Here is a 27,151-nt window from a genome sequence, read left to right as displayed (position 1 = left end):
TTCCATTTCTTACATCTCCGATTTTTTAATAAATATTCTAAACATTCTGAAAATATAACAAAGTAATGCATAAAATACTTTTATTGAAATAACGACATGTAGAATACCATCATAAGAGTAAAAATATATGCTTTGAATCCATTCCATAAAATACTTCATTATGTTTTCTCTTGACAAAGCACTTTTTCCATTTTAGGGTCAGACAAAGTTTTAACATGGTTTCAGCTGCAATCGTATCATATAGTTCATCATTGGCATTATTCGACTCATTGACTGTATATGTTGGTATACGATCAATAGTAGTAAGAATGTTCATATGTACTTTATTTTTCATCAATTTGTCTTTATATTCCTTGGTAACATTTTTTGCCAACGACCTTTTTATTTTGATTTTGATTTCACGGTTTATTGCCATATTATTTTTACATAGTTTGCAATTTTGGCACATAGACGAGATATGCATTATGATATTAGCACAGAAGTAGGCTTTTTTTCGTTTAATTTCTTTTGAAGGTTAATACCAAAAAGATGGCAATATGATCTATCAACAGGTAACGTGTTACCACTAGAAGCAGCAAGAAACTGGCCTTCGTCATCAACAAATCGTTTTATATTTGCCTTCTCTTTGAGCACTAATATTTCTGGAAAAGTTCCTCTCACATTTCCATCATCTTAAAAGTTGAATCTTTTCGTTGCTCCAAACAATTCTAATCTCTCACTGTCATGACAAAGCACGCATACATTTCCAATAGTATTACCACTAGTGGTTGTTTCATAGTTCAAATATTTTTCTTTGTCGGTATTCAACGCAACTATAACTTAATCATGTGCACACACTTTCTTGGAATGCTTCATCTTCACTTTTTTAAAATATGATATGATTGTTTAGGCTTCGAATGTACAAATAACACTGTTTGAAGAAGGCATACGATAAACTGGGTACTATCAATGACCAGCCAAATTTTAAAGTCCCATAAAACTCCAAGTTAAAAAAGAATAAAAATCGCTATAAACATTATTTTTCTAATAGAAAAATCATGACTTACGTGTCTGAATCATCTTTATATCGTAAAATTGAGGATATTACTAGTAATTTTTCTATTTTAATTGTAATTTATGTCATTTTAAGACATGAAAAGTTGAAAAATGTCTAACTAAAAAAAATTAAGTTAAAAAAATTAAGTACAAAAAAGGGACGCAAAACAGTTTGGGGGCATTAGGCTCCTTGAAGGTCTGGATATGGACAACCATAAGTTCCATCAAAAAAAAGTGTGGATATAGGCACTCATTCCCTTGAATATGATGATACAAGCGGTTATACTATGCATACGATACAGATGCTGTTAAGTAAAAATCAATACTATATCATAAATTTTATTCGGCCGTTCTGAAATCAAATGAAACAGTTTGCTTTATCTTGTTAATCTTGCCGAAAAAGGTATGTGTAAATGAGATGTCGGTTGGATTATGCTAATTAATTATCTCTTGTAGTATGGTCATGTAAGTAGGTCACTAACCCAAATTGTATACTCGTTGTCCCTGTTATGTGTTCTAATTTTATGCTCATGTAAGTATGCATATTATGTAAAGGTCGACCCTGTTACAGAAATAGTTGCCAGTCATGCTAATGATGTTCTATTGGGCCGTATTATGCCACCACTACTTCTATCTGAGCTACATAATTGAGATTCCAGTCTTAATAGTTTTCCGTAGTCTTTGGTGGTCCCTTAAAAATAGCAGGTCTGTATATACACATATCAAATTATTCAACTTATTCTTTGCCAATTTTATATGGTATACTATTGAACTCTTATTAGGCTATTGACCCAATTATTGTCTTTCATGGAACAAGTCAAGTTTAACGCAAATGAGCCTTTCAACACTTATAATAGCTGCATTCAATACTTTTAATTTATGAAACTTTAATCCACTGAGTAAATTCTTAGTTACTGGTACTTAACTGTAAACCTACAACCTATGATCAACTATGCATATTATGCATCCAACTACATCTGAAATAGTTAAAGCCTATTAAATATCAAGCAATACAAGCAAAAACGGCTTTATACCCAAAGTTATACCCAAAGTGCAATAAGCACTTTGCGTATAGCAAACCAGAACATTCAAGCAACCCAAATCTTCTTGGTACACAAAATTAAATGAACTAACTGCACCAAATGTCATAGATCGCTCTTAAAAATATATCCAATTTGTCCATCCATTTGCTGATTATTCTTAGTATACTATTAAACTCACTATTATCGTTGCTTTTTGAATAATCCTTAGTATTTACTGCTTACAATCAGTCCTATAGTCCCAAAACTTCTCTAGATCGTCATAAACACGCTGTTCTTTACTATTATAGTTCAGTGCTTCACAGATACGACAGTAATGAAAATTAGGTATACCAAAGTAACCGTGCTCGTTTAATTGTTTAAACTTAGCTTTCCATTCAAAGAACGAATTATACAAAGAGCTGTTATCATTAATTTTCAATAAATAATTTGCTAACTCTTTAGGGGACTCAAAATCATCGACATGAATAAAAGAATTCGCTGGAGCAAATAACTCATATTGTAATTTAGTAGGTCCCATCACCACGGGGATGATGTTTTTATCAAATGGATTAAACCAAAATTTTTCTGTTATATATCCATCACAATTGGCATTTTCAAATGCCAAATAAAATTTGTACTGTCTCAATAAAGGACAGTCGGCACCAAACATCTTCGACCCAATGGTACAGTTTTTCGGACCGCAACGTCCTATGATATCTACCTGTATGAACTGCTTCAAGTCTTGAATGTAATTCCATCTATCATTTTTACCAATACAATCTGAAGCGTAAATAGCGACTAACTTTTTCTTATTTTCTGTATAGTCAGTTGGCAGTTCCAGTGATATATTCTCATCTTCTGGTAGAGGTATAACCCTTCCATAAGGTACAGGAATATCTGAATCATATCTATAAGTCATGGACCAATTGAAAATGGAGTTAAAATCTCTCATCGTGTATGTTTTTGATAACAAAAATGTGTTAAATGGATTTTCATCAGTCATGAATATCCAACGCTGAGTAGCAGTTCTATATTTTGGCAGTGATTCAACCCCTGCAGTTCTATGCAGATGAAATAATACCCCATCTACATCTTTAAGTTTTGAATTGTCACTAGCGTATATTATTTCACAGTTGTTGACAGAGCAAGCATCAAATGGTGGATGTGATTCTGTACTAAACCATTTCAAAAATCTTCGTTCGAGATAACTACCGAAGTGCCAGACTGCAATCTTGAAATTTCGATTTTGCTGTGTTTGATTACTAAAGTCTCCAAGGAACATTCTTCTTCCAAGCATTGATAGTTTACTTTTCATAGTTCTTGGCCAAGACTTTCTAAACTCCCACAGCTCTTCCACAGAAGGCATAAGGGTCGTTGTAGGGTTTGCTTTGATCTTTTGCTTTAAAGTAGCTAGTGCATAGAACTCTTTCCCTCCTTGCTTAAAAACATTAACAGAATTTTCTTGCTTAATATAAATCACTTGTTTTTTTACTACAGATCTCACGAATATGTAATTTGATAATAATATTGCTAGAATAACTTGAAGGATAAACAAAGTCCTGCACATTTTCTCATGCTTGTTCAAAAGTCTTACTATTTTAGTAGGCAGTACAGGGTTCATCTGAAATATAAAAAAATAAGCGAATTATTAAAAAAAAGCTTCTTATAAAGGTAATTTTAGGAATTACTATATTAGTAACAATTCAGTACACCACAGAACCCCAAGGCCAACTAAGCAAGTCAAAGCCACGCCAGCTTCTAGACTATATTCAATAAATACCAAAAGAGCATACCACTCTTCAAGGCAGAATTCCTTGTGGCAGAGATTATTTAGCCTCAGTCCTAAGAATTTTCAGCCACGACTTTGTCCACAAAACTATCATAAGGCATCTTTTCCCAGCAATCTACCCTGGCTTTCCACATCATATAAAAATCGAAACTCTTTAGTTTTTTGTCTGGTTTAATTCTTAGGTCACGATAAATTCCTGTGCCCATATTGAATAATTTAGCCAAGCTGTTTTCCAAAAAGTGTAAAAAGTGTTAATTTCAATTCTAAAGAATTCACTAAAAGCAGACCTGAAAGTTATAATAAATTAAATGTGCGGTTTTGACTGGCTTTATTTTCTATTTAGCGCTTAAATTCATAGATGAGTCACGACACTTGCAAGAAGAAACCATTCAGCTTCGCATCACTTTCTCTCTTTTCTGAAAATCTCTGATTTTACTTAGATCTCTCCCTGTGGTAGGTAGTTTATTTACATTGTTTGGCAAAATTGTCGTTTCCTTCGTACTAATTGATGTAACTACTGGCTTCACTTTGTTTGCAAGCTCAGTAATGTTTTACTGCAACTCCCCCCCCCCATCAAAAAGAGATAAAAGGGATGTGTTATCAGCAGAAGTTCCCCTGGTTCAGTTGATTCCAGCAGCGAAATCAGACTTTCGAAGTGTATAATCTATTAAGAAGGTAAACAGTAGTATTAAAAGAATCCATACGTGGCACAAACCAGACATTACGCTGAACCATTCAGTAGGGTCTCAGCCATCGTACGACTGACAGCTGTTCATTGTACTTAACATTAGCACAGCTTATTCTGGGAATCCAAAACGAGTCCATGTGGTCTGAGTCAAATACAGTTAGGAATCCAATTAAAACTATTATAATGTCAATCTGCCAATCATTCGATTCTTCTAAAATCAATCTCAAACAAAATTTTAAAAAAATCCCAAGATCTACTAATTTAAAAGCCATAGTGCTCATCTCTGAGCATTTTGTCAACTTTTAACTGAAAACAGTTCAGAATGTAGATTGAACTGTGATGCCTTGCCATCTATTAAAATCGATTATTTTACCTTTCACGAGGCCAACAGAGTTTCGCAAGCTCCTCCTCCATCCCAATCTATTTGAAGCCTGTCTTTTAACACACTCTCAGGAAGTTCCTGTTTCACTTAAATCTTCCTTTGGGACATCCTCCCACCTCAAACGTAGACAACCTGCTTTTTGTTTAGCACTTGACGGTTGGCTAAAAAGGACAATCTTCGGCAATCTGTCATCCTCCATCTGCAGAACGTGCCCAAGCCATCTCCACCTTTCTCTCATTATAGCCCTAGAAAGTGGGATTTAACTGCACATTTCGTAGAGCCTACTGTTTAAAATACGGTAAGTCAGGCAGGTACCCAAAACAAAACGTAGGCAATCTCTTTGGAAAACATATAAAAATTCTTCATCCACTTTTCTGAGTAACCTTGCTTCAGAACCATATTTCACCTCCGTCTTCACTGTAGATTCCAATATTCCAATTTTAGTTTACTGGCTTATTTTCCTATTCTTCCAAACTTTTTTCAAGTGTGAAAAATACCCTAGCCTTGGCTATTCTACTTTTAACATGTTCACTGCTCCCACTGTCTTTACTAATAGTTAAATTATAAAAAACAAAATTTTCAGCTTAGCGTAAAGATTAAGGTGTTGAGGAGGGGGCAATCCCCTTCATACACGTAAGAATTTCTCTTCGTTTTAAGTGTTAATGTTGCTCCATACTTTTGGTTGAAAAAACATGCTTTTTAAATTTAATTTCTGATCTTTTTTAAGTGATGCCAGGAAACCTAGCCCCACCTTCACGAAAAAATCGCCCTCTTGACGGAAATATCCTCTAGACAATTCAATTCCGGTGAAAATTTACTCCAATTACCCTTAACAATTCCACGCCTAAAATTGAGATGCAAAAGAGGAACAAAGACATTTAAAAAGAATTTTGTATAGAAATTCTGGCCAATTCCCTCGGTATACAACTTCCCCTGACAGGTTCAACCCCTGAAATTTTTTTTCCTCAAAGAAAATTCTCCCTTGGAAAAACCCCAGCAAAAAATTCGCCCCCCACCCGAAAATGTATACATACTTCCCAATAACAAATACTATGTGTAAAAAATAGGCAAAGTTACATGATTTAAAGTCCTTTCCTGTGGGACAATGGGGATCATTGTATATCGATGGGTACTGTCGTTGGGCCTTTCAACTATGATGAGCAAAATGGCTATCACAAAATATTGATCGGATGACTTTGGAAAAAAGGGTGGGGGAGTGGGCCAGGTTGCCCTCCAATCTTTTTTTCACTTAAAAAGGGCATTATAACTTTTAATATCTGTTCGAAAAAGCCCTCTCCTGATATCCTAGGACTACCGGGTCGATACGATCAGCCCAGGGAAAAACACACACACACACATAAAAACAAATAAAGACGCATCCGTAATCTTACTTCTTGCAAAAAAGTACAAAATTCCACATTATCCCAGATAGGACCTTGAAACCACTAGAATAGCGTTTTCTGATGTGCTGAATCTGATGGTGTGATTTTTATTAAGATTGTAATACTTTTGGAGATTTTTTCCGTTTTTTGGAAATCAGTCAAATGTTCTCAGGCCCGTAGCCTTTAATCGGTAAGACTAAACTTAATGAAACTTGTATATTTATAATCAACATAATAAGTCGATTCTTTTGATATATCTATTGATATCAAAATTGCATTCTTTAGAGTATCGGTTACAATTGAGCCGGGTCGCTTCTTACTTACGGTTCATTACCACAAACTGTTTGATACTGCCAAAGTAAACGAAGCTATCCACCTGATCAATCTTTTTGTTACTTAACGTCAGCGGACTGGAAAGCTTCAACCCCAGCTGCTTCACAGAGAGATCACAAAAAGAAGAATCAGAAGTAATTTAGGTATAATGAATCTTCTCAATTCTGGTAAGGCTAAAAACCCCAGTTATTATTATATTGGAAATTATTATATTGGTCAAACCCACCAAAATTTAGGAATAAGATTACAGCAACACAAAGAAATTATTGATAAAGCATTAAAATCTAAGAATAGCTCCATATCTTTCGATTCAGCTTTAATAAATCATATTTTTGGAAATCCAGGCCATTATGTTCTATTTGACAAAATAATTCTAATTAGCAATGACCTAGGAATCAAACAAACTGTCCGCGAGGCAATGGAAATATAACGAAACTTAAATAATAATACATCCCTAAATAGAGACTTAGGTGAATACACACTCAACCCTATGTACACAAAATTAATTAAAGAAAATAATCAAATTCAAATAAAACAAAAATAGGAACCAATAACACAAAGCCCAATCCCAAAAGAACTACAAGAATAGCTGCAGGGAAGGCAAACATTGCAATAAGAAATTGTTCCAATTTTTAACAAATACAGTTAGTGAAATGAATGAACCTTTTTAGCTTGTAACATGTTAGCTTCTATCACATAGTCTTGGCTGAACTATTCGTTAAGAAATAATGATGCCTAGGCTATTTTAAAAAATGGATTTCTAACCAAGAACTTTTATTGTAAGTGTGTTATTGTTTATTATTTTCTTTGCTGAAGACGGCCCTTGGATATAGGGCCGAAATATTCAAATAGGTATTGTTCATTCACTGTCTTGGGAAAAAAGAGTCCTCATTATTCTCTCTTCTGTATTTGTACTAATACAAAAGGGTTGGTGAGTTGCCAGAAATTGCTTTCTGGCAACAATTAAATAAAAAAAAACTAGTTTTTTTAAATGAAAGTAAGGAGCGACATTAAAACTTAAAACGAACAGAAATTACTCCGTATATGAAAAGGGTTGTCCCCTCCTCAACGCCTCGCTCTTTAAGCCAAAGCTTTTAATTGTTTTAAAAAGTAGGATTGTGGCAGAGAGTCAAACTTTAGCGTAAAGAGCGAGGGATTGCGGAGGGGACAAGCCATTTCATATACGGAGTAATTTCTGTTCATAAAGATTTTTCTGTAAAAAAAAAAAACACCCACCAAAATAAAGAAATCCAAGAAAATCATACATCAATCAGAATCAAATGTGAATGTTGTGTTGTTCACTAGGCTATAATTTCCTCGAGATCCGCCGCTCCTCTAGGTCACCCTGCAGTACCGTTTGTAGTCTCAATTCTGGGTAGGCAGATTCGTGAATGGCTTAATTCAAAGCCACTTCCCTTTCGGGGATAGGGACGCAAGAAGGAGCTAATGACGGGACGGAGACCAGCTTTCTATTAGTATAATATTTGCGCTCTTCAATCAGTTTATTTTCGTGTTTTCCTTCATAGCTCTTGCTATTTTACGCATCGGAGATTTGTTAGAAGCAAATTGAATTGATATTTACTGCTTCAGCGTCGATATTCCTGGAAATTCATAATGTTACTTAAACATCGTTTTGCGTGTCTCTGATAGTTCCCAATAGCATATTGTATTTTGCCATTTTGTTGTGAGGCAATTCTTAAATTGGCTAGATTTACTGATCAGAAACATTTCGGACAAGTATTGTGCATGTTCTTGTATTCAGTTTTAATTATACATCAACATTTTAGTTATACTTTTTAATACAAATAATGCCATTTGAGCAGGAAAAAGTCCAATTTACAAATTTACAGAGACCAGTTAACTCTAGCTAGGGATGGCAGCTTACACTCATACCGTGGTCCCCTGAAATCTAGCTTCAAAAAGTTAGTACTGGAAATGCAAAAAAAAAGATGTGCAATTCGTGGAAAAGCTAGCGAGAGAGCAGGAGAGGCTAGGGAATGAAAGGAAGAGACCCATAGGGATGCAAATGAAAAGGCAAGAGAGGTCCGTACGGAGGCCGACGAAAATTTCAGCAGGATTTTATGAAAAATCTGTAAGGACTAATAAAATCTCTTTGGGGAATTTTGGTGATTGATTTTTCATCTCAGGCAGCTTATAGGCCGTTGTATGGCCAGGATGATTTTCCTAGAGATCGACTTCGACTGAATTAAATATATCAAACTTTAAAGTCTAAGGTCGAAACATAAGGCACTTTTATGACAATGGGAATGGGTGTGGTATTTCGTATGAGAGTTGGGGAGCGGGAAATGGCCAGGGCAATGCGTCTAAGATAGGAAACACGTCGGTGACCATGGGCGTAGCTAACTGGGGGCACGGGTGGACTGTGTTCACTCTACGAAAGGTTTGGTCTACCTTAGAAAAATCGCCAGGGTTAAGAACTAACTCCAATTTCAACTCCTGTATTAACTCCAATTTCATGAAAATTGAAGATAATCTTCTTTTTTTACTTTAGCTCAGTACACTTCGTCCTGTGGATGTAGAGTTGCCATGGATAGTCAGCATAACACGGTGTGTACTACTGATGATAGGTGTTTGAGTAATCTTTCATTTGTATAAAGTTATTTTAAAGAAAGAAAGAAGTCTTAATCTTTTCTCATTGGTAAAATAATTGTCTTAAATACATTTTTTTCTGGGCTAAATTCGTGCAATATTGTGAAATATTGAAATATTTTCTTTTTGAAATATTGTGTACAGCTCTTTGTACCCATGGGAAAGCGTACGAGTTTTTCCTTAGGCAAAAATGAAGTATGTTCTACATTTTGTTTATATATTATCTAAACTGTTTTATTGAAAACCAAACACGCGAGTATAAATCACGACAAACAGGAACTCTTCAAAATTATTCCTGCGCGTCAGAACTTTTTACGCATATTTTGTGTATAGCAATAATATACTTTGCTAATGTTAGGTTTACTATCATTCAACACCTACCCTTTCACTTGTTAACAGCATGTATAGCAGATTTGCCTCTGCTAAAATTCACACTGCACTACAGAAACCTTTAAAGTAGGGTTCAGTTACGTGAAAAGGTTCAGTTGCACGAGGGTTCAGCCCTACGAGGGTTTAGGTGCGTTGGGGCTCAGTTACAGGGGGACTCAGTTACACAAGGGTTCAGTTAAATGGGTTAGAGTTGCACGGGGGTTCAGTTGCACGGTGGTTCGGTTAAGTGGGGTTTACTTGCACATGGAGTTAGTTAAATGAGGGTTCAGCTGCACGAGGGATCAGTTGCAAGAGGGTTCAGTTGCATGGGGTTCACAATAAATAGCTCTGTCAACCCAAAACAAGTATAAGCTACGACAAAGAGGTGTAAAACTTACGGCCTTCGTGTGTTTTAAAGACCAAAACATAATTTGCACCTTTTCTAAAAAAAACTTTTTAAACGTTTTATCTTCATAACTTAAGGAAATACAAAATTTTTGAGGCTTTCAGGAATGAATATCAGTATATATTGAACTATCAATCCACATTTATTTGTTTTTTCAGTAATCTTGGTTATGATGGTCGTTTTTCTGTTTGCATTTCTTCTATAAACCTAAAACAAAAATTTCAAAGAGAATTGAGGCCTTGACCTAAAATCCTATATGAACCGTTGAAGCTGAAAAAGCAAACTACCACTACAAAACTACCTTAGCGTTTAGCCTACTGTGTATTAGATGACAGTTTGAAATTACCACTAATATGAGATTCTCACAGTAATAGCAATTTTCTAGGTGATTGAATCTGTGATCTGTAATGCTCACATAAGCTTAGGTTTATTGTTTGCAAATATCTTATACAATTTTTGGTACAGCAAACACGTAATTAGTTCTAGAAAGTATTTTTGCTTGCTTCATGCTACAGAACATCGTCTAAAGTCCTCTCCCATGGATCCTCATTGTGCAAAAGCCTGTAGAACATAACTTTAGAAACATCAGGGTATAATGCATTTCTAGCTGTTTCTTCTTCGTGACTGAGCTTAAACCATGCAGTTGTTTTTCCATCGTTTTCGGCAGCTTCTTACGTTCTTTGTAATATGTTAATATTCATTGAAGTTTATGACATGCAGATGGATGAGGGCATTTCAGTATGTAAGGAAGTACAACAAAACTAAATGACCAAGAAATCCAAGAGTGGCAAGCCCAAAGAACAAATCTATGTCTTTGAGGATTTACTATCGAGCTAAAGAGTGCTGTTGGGAAGGAGGTGTGTTTTCAACTTGGTTTGAATAGTGGGGATTTGAAGAATTTATTACAGGCCGTGGAGCCTTTGTGGGAGATTTGCGATTGTGCTATTTTTTTTTTCTTTTTTTGGTTGAAAAATATCTTAGTGAGGGGGTGATTGTTTGGATTTGGGAGAGAGAAGAAAATTTTTAGGAAAGTTTAGGCTGGCGCCCGGCACATAATTTTGCCCAATGTTTGTATATGTGAATGAGAATCTCTTTCATTGTGAATATATATATATATATATATATATATATATATATATACTAGCTGTTGGGGTGGCGCTTCGCGCCACCCCAACACCTAGTTGGTGGGGGCGCTTCGCGCCCCCCCCAAGCCCCCCCGCGCGCGTAAGTCGTTACGCGCCATAATAGTTACGCGCCATTGTAGTTGTGTCCCTATGTCCCACCTGTGAATATAGATAGATATATATATATGGTTTTAACTACGTAAAACTTGCGAATATACAACATTCTTTGCTGTCCCATTGTCTTTGCATATAAATAGATTGTCAGGTTTACCGACTCTTGAACATGCAACATATAATGGTCCATGGGAAAACAATCTGTATTCAGATCTATACCTCATGATTCTAATGATTGCCCTTGAGCTTTGTTGATGGTGATTGCTAATCGACCATTCCCTGTCCCGGTGTCCCGGTCGTCATTTACATCCCCCTGTTTCCCCCGGTGTCCCCGTTGTAGTTGTGTCCCTGTGTCCCGGTCGTCATTTATATTCCCTGTGTCCCGGTCGTCATTTGTATCCCGGTGTCCCGGTCTGTATATACATTCGTTTTTTAGTTTATTTTTTCTCCTTTATTTTTTTCCTTTTTTTTTCTTTTTTAGCTTATTTAGATTTTTAGATTTTTTAGTTTTTTTATTAGTTTTTAGTTTTTTTTTCTTTTTAGTTTTTTTGTCCCGGTCGTCATTTATATCCCCCTGTTTCCCCCGGTGTCCCCATTGTAGTTGTGTCCCTGTGTCCCGGTCGTCATTTATATTCCCTGTGTCCCGGTCGTCATTTGTATCCCGGTGTACCGGTCTGTATATACATTCGTTTTTTAGTTTTGTTTTTCTCCTTTATTTTTTTCCTTTTTTTTTCTTTTTTAGTTTATTTAGATTTTTAGATTTTTTAGTTTTTTTATTAGTTTTTAGTTTTTTTTTCTTTTTAGTTTTTTTGTAGTTTTTACCTTCTTTTTAGTTTTGTTAATTTTTTTTTTTACTTGTGTCCTGGTCGTCATTTATACTCCCTGTGTCCTGGTGCTTTGTTGATTGCTAATCGAACATTCCTTTTGTCCTGGTCGCTTTCTCTTTGAGTGTCGTCATTTATTTTTTTCTTTTTTAGTTCTTTTAGTTTTTACCTTTTTTAGTTTTTTTTAGTTTTTAGTTTTTTTAGTTTTTTACCTTTTTTTAGTTTTTTTAGTTTTTTTAGTTTTTTAGCTTTTTTATTTTTTTTATTAGTTTTTAGTTTTTTCGTAGTTTTTGCCTTTTTTTAGTTTTTTTAGTTTTTTAGCTTTTTTATTAGTTTTTAGTTTTTTTTGTAGTTTTTGCCTTTTTTTAGTTTTTTTAGTTTTTTAGCTTTTTTATTTTTTTTATTAGTTTTTAGTTTTTTTTGTAGTTTTTGCCTTTTTTTAGTTTTTTCAGTTTTGACGTCACCTGATCCAGTTTTTTCAGGTGACGTCACCTGATCCACGATCCACAGATTCACAGACAACTTATTTTTATATATATAGATAGTTTTTTTTTTTTACTTATGTCCTGGTCGTCATTTATACTCCCTGTGTCCCGGTGCTTTGTTGATTGCTAATCGAACATTCCTTTTGTCCTGGTCGCTTTCTCTTTGAGTGTCGTCATTTATTAGTTTTTTCCTTTTTTTTTTTAGTTTTTTATTGGTTTTTACCTTTATTTTAGCTTATTTTTCAGTTTTTTCCTTTTTTTTAGTTTTTTTTTATTTTTTATTTTTTTTAGTTTTTTACCTTTTTTTAGTTTTTTTAGTTTTTTTAGTTTTTTAGCTTTTTTACTTTTTTTATTAGTTTTTAGTTTTTTTTGTAGTTTTTGCCTTTTTTTAGTTTTTTCAGTTTTTTTTTTAGTTTTTTATTGGTTTTTACCTTTATAGTTTTTTTAGTTTTTTAGCTTTTTTATTTTTTTTATTAGTTTTTAGTTTTTTTTGTAGTTTTTGCCTTTTTTTTTGTTTTTTCAGTTTTGACGTCACCTGATCCAGTTTTTTCAGGTGACGTCACCTGACACATCCATCCACACATCCATCCACACATCCACAGACAGACAACTTATTTTTATATATATAGATATATATATATATATATATATATATATATATACTAGCTGTTGGGGTGGCGCTTTGCGCCACCCCAACACCTAGTTGGTGGGGGCGCTTCGCGCCCCCCCCCCAAGCCCCCCCGCGCGCGTAAGTCGTTACGCGCCATAATAGTTACGCGCCATTGTAGTTGTGTCCCTATGTCCCACCTGTGAATATAGATAGATATATATATATATATATATATATATATATATATATATATATATATATATATATATATATATATATATATATATATATATATATATATATATATATATGGTTTTAACTACGTAAAACTTGCGAATATACAACATTCTTTGCTGTCCCATTGTCTTTGCATATAAATAGATTGTCAGGTTTACCGACTCTTGAACATGCAACATATAATGGTCCATGGGAAAACAATCTGTATTCAGATCTATACCTCATGATTCTAATGATTGCCCTTGAGCTTTGTTGATGGTGATTGCTAATCGACCATTCCCTGTCCCGGTGTCCCGGTCGTCATTTATATCCCCCTGTTTCCCCCGGTGTCCCCGTTGTAGTTGTGTCCCTGTGTCCCGGTCGTCATTTATATTCCCTGTGTCCCGGTCGTCATTTGTATCCCGGTGTCCCGGTCTGTATATACATTCGTTTTTTAGTTTTGTTTTTCTCCTTTATTTTTTTCCTTTTTTTTTCTTTTTTAGTTTATTTAGATTTTTAGATTTTTTAGTTTTTTTATTAGTTTTTAGTTTTTTTTTCTTTTTAGTTTTTTTGTAGTTTTTACCTTCTTTTTAGTTTTGTTAGTTTTTTTTTTTACTTATGTCCTGGTCGTCATTTATACTCCCTGTGTCCCGGTGCTTTGTTGATTGCTAATCGAACATTCCTTTTGTCCTGGTCGCTTTCTCTTTGAGCGTCGTCATTTATTTTTTTCTTTTTTAGTTCTTTTAGTTTTTACCTTTTTTAGTTTTTTTTAGTTTTTTAGATGAAATTTTTTTTTAGTTTTTTCCTTTTTGTCTTTTTAGTTTTTTATTGGTTTTTACCTTTATTTTAGCTTATTTTTCAGTTTTTTCCTTTTTTTTATTTTTTTTTTTATTTTTTATTTTTTTTAGTTTTTTACCTTTTTTAGTTTTTTTTAGTTTTTCTAGTTTTTTAGCTTTTTTACTTTTTTTATTAGTTTTTAGTTTTTTTTGTAGTTTTTGCCTTTTTTTAGTTTTTTCAGTTTTTTTTTAGTTTTTTATTGGTTTTTACCTTTATTTTAGCTTATTTTTCAGTTTTTTCCTTTTTTTTAGTTTTTTTTAGTTTTTAGTTTTTTTAGTTTTTTACCTTTTCTTAGTTTTTTTAGTTTTTTTAGTTTTTTAGCTTTTTTATTTTTTTTATTAGTTTTTAGTTTTTTTTGTAGTTTTTGCCTTTTTTTGGTTTTTTTAGTTTTTTAGCTTTTTTATTAGTTTTTAGTTTTTTTTGTAGTTTTTGCCTTTTTTTAGTTTTTTTTCTTTTTAGTTTTTTTGTAGTTTTTACCTTCTTTTTAGTTTTGTTAGTTTTTTTTTTTACTTATGTCCTGGTCGTCATTTATACTCCCTGTGTCCCGGTGCTTTGTTGATTGCTAATCGAACATTCCTTTTGTCCTGGTCGCTTTCTCTTTGAGTGTCGTCATTTATTTTTTTCTTTTTTAGTTCTTTTAGTTTTTACCTTTTTTAGTTTTTTTTTAGTTTTTTAGATGAAAATTTTTTTTAGTTTTTTCCTTTTTTTTTTAGTTTTTTATTGGTTTTTACCTTTATTTTAGCTTATTTTTCAGTTTTTTCCTTTTTTTTAGTTTTTTTTATTTTTTATTTTTTTTAGTTTTTTTACCTTTTTTTAGTTTTTTTTAGTTTTTTTAGTTTTTTAGCTTTTTTACTTTTTTTATTAGTTTTTAGTTTTTTTTTGTAGTTTTTGCCTTTTTTTAGTTTTTTCAGTTTTTTTTTTTTAGTTTTTTATTGGTTTTTACCTTTATTTTAGCTTATTTTTCAGTTTTTTCCTTTTTTTTAGTTTTTTTTTAGTTTTTAGTTTTTTTAGTTTTTACCTTTTTTTAGTTTTTTTAGTTTTTTTTAGTTATTTAGCTTTTTTATTTTTTTATTAGTTTTTAGTTTTTTTTGTAGTTTTTGCCTTTTTTTTAGTTTTTTTTAGTTTTTTAGCTTTTTTATTAGTTTTTAGTTTTTTTTGTAGTTTTTGCCTTTTTTTAGTTTTTTTAGTTTTTTAGCTTTTTTATTTTTTTTATTAGTTTTTAGTTTTTTTTGTAGTTTTTGCCTTTTTTTAGTTTTTTCAGTTTTCAGTTTTGTCACCTGATCCAGTTTTTTCAGGTGACGTCACCTGATCCACAGATCCACAGATCCACACACAGACAACTTATTTTTATATATATAGATATATATATATATATATATATATATATATATATATATATATATATATATATATATATATATATATATATATATATATGTATATATATATATATATATATATATATATATATATATATATATATATGTTTTTAACTACGTAAAACTTGCGAATATACAACACTCTTCGCTATTCCATTGTCTGTGCATATAAACAGATTTTCAGGTTTACCAACTCTTGAACATGCAACATATAATTGTCTATGGGAAAAACAATCCGTCTTCAGATCTATACCTCATGATTCTAATGATTGCCCTTGAGCTTTGTTGATGGTGATTTCTAATCGAACATTCCCTGTGTTGCCATCGTCATTTATATATCCCCCTGTGCCCCCCGGCGTCCCCGTTGTAGTTGTGTCCGGGTCGTCATTTATATTCCCTGTGTCCCGGTCGTTGTCCCAGTCTGTAATTTCTCTTTGAGTGTCCCGGTCGTCTTTTATATTCCCTGTGTCCCGGGGTCCCGGTCGTCATTTGTGTCCTGGTGTCCCGGTCTGTATATACATTCGTTTTTGAATTGGTCTTTTTTTTAGTTTTTAGTTTTTTACTTTTTTTAGTTAGACCTCAGGATTCCAATAATTGCCCTTGAGCTTTGTTGATGGTGATTGCTAATAGAACATTCCCTGTGTACCCGTCGTCATTTGTATATCCCCCTGTGCCCCCCGGTGTCCCCGTTGTAGTTGTGTCCATGTGTCCAAGTCGTCATTTATATTCCCTGTGTCCCGGTCTCCATTTGTGTCCCGGTGTCCCGGTCTGTATATACATTCGTTTTGAATTGGTATATGATGAAATAAATTTTTATATTTTTCCACTTTTTTTCGTTTTAGTTTTTTTTTGGTTTTTACCTTTTTTGATTATTTTTTTATTTTTTATTTTTAGTTTTTTGTAGTTTTTACCTTCTTATTATTTTTTTTTTTTTAGTTTTGTTTTTCTCCTTTATTTTTCAGTTTTTTTCCTTTTTCTATTTTATATATATATATATATATATATATATATATATATATATATATATATATATATATATATATATATATATATATATATATATATATATACTAGCTGTTGGGGTGGCGCTTCGCGCCACCCCAACACCTAGTTGGTGGGGGCGCTTCGCGCCCCCCCCAAGCCCCCCCGCGCGCGTAAGTCGTTACGCGCAATAATAGTTACGCGCCATTGTAGTTGTGTCCCTATGTCCCACCTGTGAATATAGATATATATATATATATATATATGGTTTTAACTACGTAAAACTTGCGAATATACAACATTCTTTGCTGTCCCATTGTCTTTGCATATAAATAGATTGTCAGGTTTACCGACTCTTGAACATGCAACATATAATGGTCCATGGGAAAACAATCTGTATTCAGATCTATACCTCATGATTCTAATGATTGCCCTTGAGCTTTGTTGATGGTGATTGCTAATCGACCATTCCCTGTCCCGGTGTCCCGGTCGTCATTTACATCCCCCTGTTTCCCCCGGTGTCCCCGTTGTAGTTGTGTCCCTGTGTCCCGGTCGTCATTTATATTCCCTGTGTCCCGGGTCCCGGTCATCATTTGTATCCCGGTGTCCCGGTCTGTGTATACATTCGTTTTTTAGTTTTGTTTTTCTCCTTTATTTTTTTCCTTTTTTTTTCTTTTTTAGCTTATTTAGATTTTTAGATTTTTTAGTTTTTTTTATTAGTTTTTAGTTTTTATTTCTTTTTAGTTTTTTTGTCCCGGTCGTCATTTATATCCCCCTGTTTCCCCCGGTGTCCCCGTTGTAGTTGTGTCCCTGTGTCCCGGTCATTATTTATATTCCCTGTGTCCCGGTCGTCATTTGTATCCCGGTGTACCGGTCTGTATATACATTCGTTTTTTAGTTTTGTTTTTCTCCTTTATTTTTTTCCTTTTTTTTTTCTTTTTTAGTTTATTTAGATTTTTAGATTTTTTAGTTTTTTTATTAGTTTTTAGTTTTTTTTTCTTTTTAGTTTTTTTGTAGATTTTACCTTCTTTTTAGTTTTGTTAATTTTTTTTTTTATTTTAGTTTTTTTTATTAGTTTTTAGTTTTTTTTTCTTTTTAGTTTTTTTGTAGTTTTTACCTTCTTTTTAGTTTTGTTAATTTTTTTTTTACTTGTGTCCTGGTCGTCATTTATACTCCCTGTGTCCCGGTGCTTTGTTGATTGCTAATCGAACATTCCTTTTGTCCTGGTCGCTTTCTCTTTGAGTGTCGTCATTTATTTTTTTCTTTTTTAGTTCTTTTAGTTTTTACCTTTTTTAGTTTTTTTTTTAGTTTTTAGTTTTTTTTAGTTTTTTACCTTTTTTTAGTTTTTTTAGTTTTTTTAGTTTTTTAGCTTTTTTATTTTTTTATTAGTTTTTAGTTTTTTTGTAGTTTTTGCCTTTTTTTTAGTTTTTTTAGTTTTTTAGCTTTTTTATTAGTTTTTAGTTTTTTTTGTAGTTTTTGCCTTTTTTTAGTTTTTTTAGTTTTTTAGCTTTTTTATTTTTTTTATTAGTTTTTAGTTTTTTTTGTAGTTTTTGCCTTTTTTTAGTTTTTTCAGTTTTGACGTCACCTGATCCAGTTTTTTCAGGTGACGTCACCTGATCCACGATCCACTGTCGTCATTTATTAGTTTTTTCCTTTTTTTCTTTTTAGTTTTTTATTGGTTTTTACCTTTATTTTAGCTTATTTTTCAGTTTTTTCCTTTTTTTAGTTTTTTTTGTAGTTTTTGCCTTTTTTTAGTTTTTTTAGTTTTTTAGCTTTTTTATTTTTTTTATTAGTTTTTAGTTTTTTTTGTAGTTTTTGCCCTTTTTTAGTTTTTTCAGTTTTGACGTCACCTGATCCAGTTTTTTCAGGTGACGTCACCTGATCCACGATCCACTGTCGTCATTTATTAGTTTTTTCCTTTTTTCTTTTTAGTTTTTTATTGGTTTTTACCTTTATTTTAGCTTATTTTTCAGTTTTTTCCTTTTTTTAGTTTTTTTTATTTTTTATTTTTTTTAGTTTTTTACCTTTTTTTAGTTTTTTTAGTTTTTTTAGTTTTTTAGCTTTTTTACTTTTTTTATTAGTTTTTAGTTTTTTTTTGTAGTTTTTGCCTTTTTTTAGTTTTTTCAGTTTTTTTTTTAGTTTTTTATTGGTTTTTACCTTTATAGTTTTTTTAGTTTTTTAGCTTTTTTATTTTTTTTATTAGTTTTTAGTTTTTTTTGTAGTTTTTGCCTTTTTTTAGTTTTTTCAGTTTTGACGTCACCTGATCCAGTTTTTTCAGGTGACGTCACCTGACACATCCATCCATCCATCCACAGACAACTTATTTTTATATATATAGATATAATATATATATATATATATATATATATATATATATATATATATATATATATATATATAAAGATCCCCCTATGCCCCCGGCGTCCCCGTTGTAGTTGTGTCCCTGTGTCCTGGTCGTCTTTTATATTCCCTGTGTCCCGGTCGTCATTTGTGTCCCTGTGTCCTGGTCGTCTTTTATATTCCCTGTGTCCCGGTCGTCATTTGTGTCCCGGTCTGGGAAGTCTGTAATCTCTCTTGAGTGTCCCGGACGTCATTTATATTCCCTCTGTCCCGGTGTCCCGGTCGTCATTTGTGTCCCGGTGTCACGGTCTGTATTTTCTCTTTGAGTGTCCCAGTCGTCATTTATATTCCCTGTGTCCCGGTCGTCATTTGTGTCCCGGTTTTCCGGTCCGTTGTGTCATCTTATAATGACGTCAGATACAAAGCCTTATATATTTATAATGACGTCAAATGCAAACCCACAAACAAACAAACATGCATATATACAACTTATTTTTATATATATAGATACATTTTCTTCTTTAGTTTTTTTTTTCTTTTTTAGTTTTTTCTTTTTTTTAGTTTTGTCTTTTTATTGATTTGTTTTCTTCAATTTGTCAATGTTCATTCTAACATTTACACTTGGAAAAATCTTTACGTGCCAAGCATGCTAAAGCTCCAACAATTTATATTAAACATTAAATTTTGAGGTATCTGTTTAAAGGTTTTCGAATTACTTTAATCTATTTTCAAAATATATTGAAATATCGGTGCAATTCCCATTTTTTTTATTTTTTTCTGTTTTTAGTTTTTTAGCTTTTTTTAGTTTTTTTTCTTTTTATTGTTTTATCTTTTTTATTTTTTTACGTTTTTTCTTTTTAGGGTTTTTTCTTTTTTAATTTTTATAATTTTTTTTTAGTTTTTTTTTAGTTTTTTCTTTTTAGTTTTTTTTTAGTTTTTCACGATTTTTCTTTTTTCGAATTACTTTAATCTATCGTCAAAATATTTCGAAATATTTATGTAATTTCTAGTTTTTACATTCTAGTTTGTTTTCTTTTATATATAGAGAAGATATAATCTGGCGTAACGGACAGACAACTTATTTTTATATATATAGATATATATATATATATATTCACAGGCGGGACACAGGGACACAACTACAATGGCGCGTAACTAATATGGCGCGTAACGACTTACGCGCGCGGGGGGCTTGGTAGGGGCACGAAGCGCCCCCACCAACTAGGTGCTGGGATGGCGTGAAGCGCCACCCCAACAGCTAGTATGACTTAAAAATGATGCCAGCAGCAAAACTGATGCTGACACATAACCATCAGAAAAATTGAGGCTGTACAAAATATCAGAATCAGGAGAAAAGCAGATCCAGAGAAGCAGGAATGTAATTCCACTTTTGGTTTTTGGTGTTACAATCTAAGAACTTAAAAAATGCCTCAGATTCACTTTATATTTGGTACGCAGGCTTCTACAACCAATAGTGACTTGATAAAGGGCGCAATACATTGATAAAATCATCATAAAGAGCATGAGGCTCCACATTTCCACATTTATCATCATAAAGTGCCCCAAGTAGGAGACATAAACAAGTACCCCTGAGTGACTTAATGTTATTCATTTCTTTTTATATGTATGTTTTTATTTCAATTAAAAAGAATGATATGCCCTCTTTGTTTTTTTCTTCTGACCTCTTCGTATCGAAAGGGTTGTTGCACAAGCTTAGGAGAAAGCTCAACTCGGATCTAAAAGTTATTTAATACATGAAGTAAAACAGAAAAACATAGGAGTATGAGAACATAGCAATCAGAAGAGGAAACCAAAAAGTGAACTCAGGATTGAACGCAGCAACATAAACAGGAAAAAAGCCACAAACACAGCATCAGTTTTGTACAAAAAATTATATGGTTAAAGGGAGTGGTTGATAAAAGAGCCACGAGCCGACTCTGCACCTTTGATAATACGAATTGAAAATATTCGTTTAACTTTGTTTGCTGACCTACTTGTCAAACAGTTGTTTGAAAGAGAGAATGGGACATGGTGTGTTTACGAGACCACTTAGGTCCTATTGCATATATTCGCTCCTAATAGGGACTTAGGCGCAGTCCTTTGGGGCAAATTTGTTAATCAACTTTTTTTTTCTATTTGTGCCAGAACTGTGAAGTTCTGTCTCTTGAGACTTTCAAAGCCGTTTACCTCATGAAAAAATTTTGCACAATAAAAAAAATATCACATCCTTGAATAAAACTAGAATCACACTCCGTTCAAAAGTTGATTTTATCGACGTGGGCCAAATTTCTTGTATCAGTAATGAGAAAAAAGCAATGGCTAAGTCCAGACTTCCTTAGTAGTAAGAGAAATAATAAAGATTAGAATGCAAACGTGAAAGCTACCTTAAAATTCAAATCAACAGATGATTTCTGGAGGTGATGAAGTAAAAAGTTTACTGGTTAGTTCGAAAGAGAGGATTCTCCAGAAGGAAACACAGAAACAATTCTGAGAACTACTTTTACAAATTCTAAAATACTTATATAATTACTTAAGATCTACCACTAAACTTTACCACCCACCCTAATGGACAATATGCATAGCCCAAGATATACATACTTTATGAATTTCCTTTAGGCCAACTCTTCTTTTCATGTTAATTTAACCTCTAACAAGCCAGACAACGGCAACAAGTGGCGGGAAGTCTGCCTATTGGGAATAATTCAGGCAATATATTTTCCATTAGGGGGGGGGGGGGTAAAGCTTATTAGCGGGCTTTAATGAATGATTTAAGTAGGTGTTTTAGAATCCTTTCAAGTAGTTTTGAGAATTTTACGGGATTTTCTTTTGGAGACTGTTAATTCTAAACTAATACCACCCCCCTATGTCAAAAAATCCAGACTAATGGCCTATTGTTACTAGGTCCATGTGCATAAAAAGTTCATACCCATAGGGTTTTGACAAAATATTTTATTGACTTTGTCGCTATTTTCAAATTGAGGTTTTTTCAACATATTCTATAAGGTAGTTTGAGCAGCTTTAATGACTTTTGTCGCTTTAATTGGAGATATAAAGTAACTATATACTCAGCTATAAGTTTTTATTTGACAGATACTTTGCTTCAAGTGCTCAAGTATAAATAATAAATGTTTACCTCAAGTGTTTATGAAACCTAGATGAGTAAATTTTGAAACACTTGTAAATAGCTTATTAAACAAACTTGATTATTTTGAGGCCTCAGAGAAACCGGATTTTAAATACTTGGATCGGGTACATAATGATGAATGGTCACGCTGTTGCATAATAACCCTGAAGATACTAGCTGCTCAGGTTTTATTTAAATCTCGAATATGATATTGACTAATCATGGTTGCAGCATCTATCGAAATCTAGTAAAAAACGAACTCGCTATTATTGCTGTATTTCTACTCCCCAGAAGGGACTCAAAAATAATTGTGAAGGGCAATATAGACGGTATTTTCACAAAATATCAAGAATAGAATGGGTATGTATTATAATAACGAAATCACTCAATAAGTGAAGTCAATAATGATGAAAATATAATACTTTATGTATTATATTTTTGTGTATTATTCAGACACATATTGTGTATTATTCAGAACACACTCAATAAGTGAAGTTAGGTTCTTTCGTGAAATAAACTACGATGAGGTACATTTTAATTGAATATTTTATACATAGAGGTGATTAGGTTAAGTTATGTATTTGATATAATGCATTATTTGATATGTGCAAATATATAGCCCAAACTTTTGACAAAGATAATGAAATAAAACAAAATTTGATGAAAATATAATACTTTACTAGGAAAATTGTAAAATTACTTAGGATGCTAACCTAACCTTTTGTCTTTGTAGCTATGAAACCGGACTTTCTCATAAAATGTACCTGCATCATAGTGTGTTTTACGAAAAAACCTAACTTCACTTATTGAGTGTGTTCTGAATAATACACAAGTACCATAAAGTATTATATCTTCATCATATTTTGTATATTTCATTAGAAATACCTACTTTATTACAAAATTATGTAAACTACAACAAAGAACTATTGAAAGCAGGCCACCCAGAACACATTATATTAAATAGGTGGTCAACGTTCCTATTACCTGAACAATTATTTAGGGTCATAAGACTATTGTTAATAGATGCATTTTGACTTTTGGAACATCTTTTCTCTCTTGCAAAACTATCGCAAACTCACCGTTATTGAGTTATTCCGGCCCAAATATTCTGTATTTACACATATGGGATTGCAATCTTTTCCGTTTTTGTTGATCGGATATTTGAAATCGCAAATCTGTAATAGTTTAGAAACAAATTTGGGCTATATATTTGCAAATCAGGGGGGTAAGGGTAAAGCATAGCATATAGTAAATACGTAAACTAACCATTGTTGTATTTAATATATGCTATGTTTTACCACCACCACGCCTAATGTGCAAATATATAATAACTCCATAACGGTGACTTTGCAGGGATTTTGCAAGAGAGTAAAGATGGAAATTTTAAAGTAAAGGGAAATGTTGCCCCCCCCCACCCCGCAATTACACTGTATGCTTCATCCTATATCCATTAATATAATTGGCTTAAGAATTAAAATTAATGTTATCTTTTATAGATTAACTAGCTGCTGGTGTGGCGCTTCGCGCCACACCAACACCTAGTTGGTGGGGGCACCAGAACTCCCTGGTCTCGAATCTTGGTCAAAATAATATTGTTGATTTCGTGGACGTCTTTATTCTTGGCTGCCAATATCGCTCGTTCTCTTAGCTATTTATGATTTTTATGATTGGTTATAATACTCGGAAATACCTTTTCAACCAATTCATTTTTGGACGTCACTAAATTACAGAATTCAGGAGGCAGTTGTATGCGTCCTGAAATTGAGTCTACTGGGAGCTTTCCGTTTCCATTTGCCAGCAATTGATTTGAAAATATTTCCCCAGAGTCATCGTTTTGCAATCGGACACGCATATTTGTAGTTAATTTTAATGTCTTTACGTGTGCCCGTAAATTAGAATTTTTCAGGCAAGCATTCATTTCTTCCACAGGGGTTGATCTAGGTATTATAGCTAATGTTTGCCTGAAATCTCCCGCAAGCAATATTAATCTGCTGCCAAAGGGTTTCGAATTTCCTCGCAAATCTCGTAATGATTGCTCCGGAGCCTCGACCGATTTTTTGTGTGCCATTGTGTACTCATCCCAAATAATAAGTTTGCATTGCTGCAATACGTTACCCATCCCAGATGATTTGGAAATATTGCACGTGGGAGTTTCTGTAGAATGCAAATTCAGAGGCAATTTCAAAGCGGAGTTCTTCCACCAGGCAGCAACGTTGCGGCTATTCCGGACGACGCAATTGCCAACGCTATGTCAGTTTTTGATCGAATTGATGCCAGAATCAATTTTATCACAAACGTTTTACCAGTACCACCTGGCGCATCTAAAAAGAAGATTTCTCCAACGGTGAAAAATACACAATGCATTATCTTATCATAAATGTCTTTTTGCTCAGACGTTAACTTAGAAATATTATTTTGTACATACGACAATAGATCACTCATGTTGTAACTTTGTTCACGATCCAGTTCTACACATGTCGAAACACTAGCGTTACGATTAGGTGAAGCATTCCCAAACCCTGAAGAGGATTGTTTGCCATACATACGCACAAATCTTCAATAATAACTAAAGTGTAGTTATAAATTTCTGATGTAAAATCAAAAGTCTCTAAACGTTTTCGATGGAGTATATCCTTGGCCATTTTCGATTTATATTTCTCCCATAACTCTGTAGGAGCTGTAGGATAGCACGATGTTAGTATGATTCCAAACAATGCATGATTTTGACTTGGAGTTGACGTTTCGCACGCGTCATTGATGCAGTTATCCCAGTGTTGGTCATTCTCCAATAAATTCAGAGCTTGGCATGCACTACGGTAAGTGTCATGTATAGTACCGTTTACAGTTCTCAAATACTCAAAGGACGTCGGACCGGGTACATTCACCAAAAGCAGGCGGAGAAAGAAGCATTCATTGTTGATTGGGATGAATGGTGTAGAGTCTTCCTATCGTGATATCTTTGAAGATGGTAGGTTGGCCGTCGACTGACTTACCCTGTTTTCGACGTTCAACTGATTTCTTTTTAGCATTCCAAGTGTAATACGAAGGCACTTCAGTATACAGCAGTTTTTTTGCAAAATAACCATTTTGACATAACGAAAAGAAAAGCAGTTAACGTTGTATCCGGTAGATTTAGGGCTCTTTGTTGCACGCTGGATTCCGAAAAATAAACATGTTGTCCATTCTGTAAATGTACCGCTAAGTGAACAACGGCTGGACAACGGTGAACAACGTTCATGTATCGGAAATGAAAGAATTCGCCAAACAGCAGCATTACTGCTTATGTATCTTCCAGCCTGATATTTTACGATTTCATCGATATCACTGATTTCGGAGTGCAAGCCAAAAACTGCCATGTCGCTGCCTTTGTCGGCGTATTTACATATGTATTTGATTGCCTTTATGGAGTTAAAGTATTCAACGTTTAGGCGAGCATTAAATGTTTTTGATAATAAAGGTGAGTATGGAACAACCCACTGGTTATCTACTTCGTGGTACCGTTATGCTTCTTTATTATTGCTGTTTTACCGCCATCTCCAGTAGATTTTCTTCTATATTGTGGGTAAACATCGTTGCCGGTAATTTTGTTGGGTCCTTGAAGTCGAGGATATTGCTTTGTGCACCTTCCTTTGGCCATGCATGGTGATTTTTCATTCAGTGCACCACAAGGTCCATGTATCATGTTTTTTACCACAATGTCAAATAAACCCTTATCGACATTTTCATCAGGTATTTCAGCGGAAATCACATCGTCAATTTCAATAGAAGCAATTTTATCATGTAGCCAGATTAAAATATGTGCGTGTGGCAAACCTCGTTTTGCCATTCCACTGAGCACATCCAGCATCGCACTGACCTAAACACTTTAAGTTTTACTATGTAGTTTATCAGTGATTTCAACTTTTGCCGGAAAACACGGGCCGCAATGTCATGTCTATGAACCGCCGATTGTCCTTGAAGTAAAAGCTGCTGTATCTCGTCCCAAGATTGATTACATGTAAATGTAATAAATAAATCTGGACGACCATAGAGACGAACATACGCAATTGCATCTTGAGTATATTCATGCATACGACGGGGACTGCCAGCATATGACGAAGGTAAAATCGTTAATCTTCCAACGTTAGTGGTATTACCGTCATTTACAACTGCATCTCGCAAATGAATGTATTGTTCAGAGCGGAGCTTGGTCTGATTCAGACGGATAAATAGCAAACGTTCTGATTCAATCTTTGCATACATATCAACGATGTATTGGTGAAACATTTGACGACATTTTAAAATATAATTTTCGTCATTGGGACGAATCATTAGTCTATAGAATAATTATTCATTGCACTGCATTTCTTATCCATTTGTTTGTCAGTGGATGGATCTATCAATTTATTATTAAAGTAATAGCTTTAGGTCATTAGATTGTAAAAATACAATCTATTGAATACTTGATTAATATAGAGTGGTAGAGAAAATGGGAAAGAACTATCTATATTCACAGGTGGGACACAGGGACACAACTACAATGGTGCGTAACTAATCCTGTGCCTAATGACTTACGCGCGGGGCGAGGAGGGCTTGGGGGCGCGGAGCCCCCCCACCAACAGCTAGTCTTCTATAAAGAAAAGGGAAACAAACTAAAAAATAAAAAAGAAAAAGAAAACTAAAAAACGAGTAAAAAACTAAAATAACTAAAAAGAAAAAAGGAAAATAACAAAAAAAAAATAAAAAGCAAAAACTAAAACGGAAAATAACTAAAAAAGAAAACAAAAAAATAAATAAAAAAGAAAAAAACTTAAAAAAGTAAAAACTAAAAACGAAAAAAAAAACTATCTACCTATCTTTATAAATAAAAATGTACTGTCTATCTGTCTGTTTCACTATCTTCTATAAAAAAAGGGAGAAAAAGACTAAAAAACTAAAAAAAAAACTATCTACCTGTCTATATAAATAAAATTGTACTGTCTCTCTGTCCGTTACACTATCTTCTACAAAAAAAGGAGAAAAAACTAAAAAATAAAGAAGAAAAAGAAAACAAAAAAATATGAAAAAACTAAAAAGAAACTAAAAAAGAACAAAAACTAAAAAAAAAGAAAAAACGAAAAAA

General features: G+C 33.2%; 1 protein-coding gene across 6 annotated transcripts; it reads right to left on the bottom strand.

The window, feature by feature from the left end:
* Window positions 1–63: 63 nt before the first annotated feature.
* On the bottom strand, window positions 64–22,176 carry LOC136025974 (alpha-(1,3)-fucosyltransferase 7-like). Of its 6 annotated transcripts, none has more exons than XM_065702095.1 (4): window positions 22,060–22,164; window positions 7,868–8,232; window positions 4,908–5,161; window positions 64–3,678 (listed from the first exon to the last, which is right to left on the bottom strand). In XM_065702095.1, the coding sequence occupies exon 4, from the start codon at window positions 3,676–3,678 to the stop codon at window positions 2,290–2,292; it is 1,389 nt and encodes a 462-aa protein (XP_065558167.1). In that variant the 5' UTR covers window positions 4,908–5,161; window positions 7,868–8,232; window positions 22,060–22,164; the 3' UTR covers window positions 64–2,289. The 6 variants fall into 6 exon arrangements, with proteins under 6 accessions (XP_065558167.1, XP_065558168.1, XP_065558165.1 ...); XM_065702096.1 differs by having other exon boundaries at window positions 7,897–8,232; XM_065702093.1 differs by lacking the exon at window positions 4,908–5,161.
* Between the last annotated feature and the right edge of the window lie 4,975 nt (window positions 22,177–27,151).

Source organism: Artemia franciscana, chromosome 4 (genome assembly GCF_032884065.1).
Source record: "Artemia franciscana chromosome 4, ASM3288406v1, whole genome shotgun sequence".
NCBI lineage: Eukaryota > Metazoa > Arthropoda > Branchiopoda > Anostraca > Artemiidae > Artemia > Artemia franciscana.
This window is presented reverse-complemented; position numbering and strand designations above follow the sequence as displayed.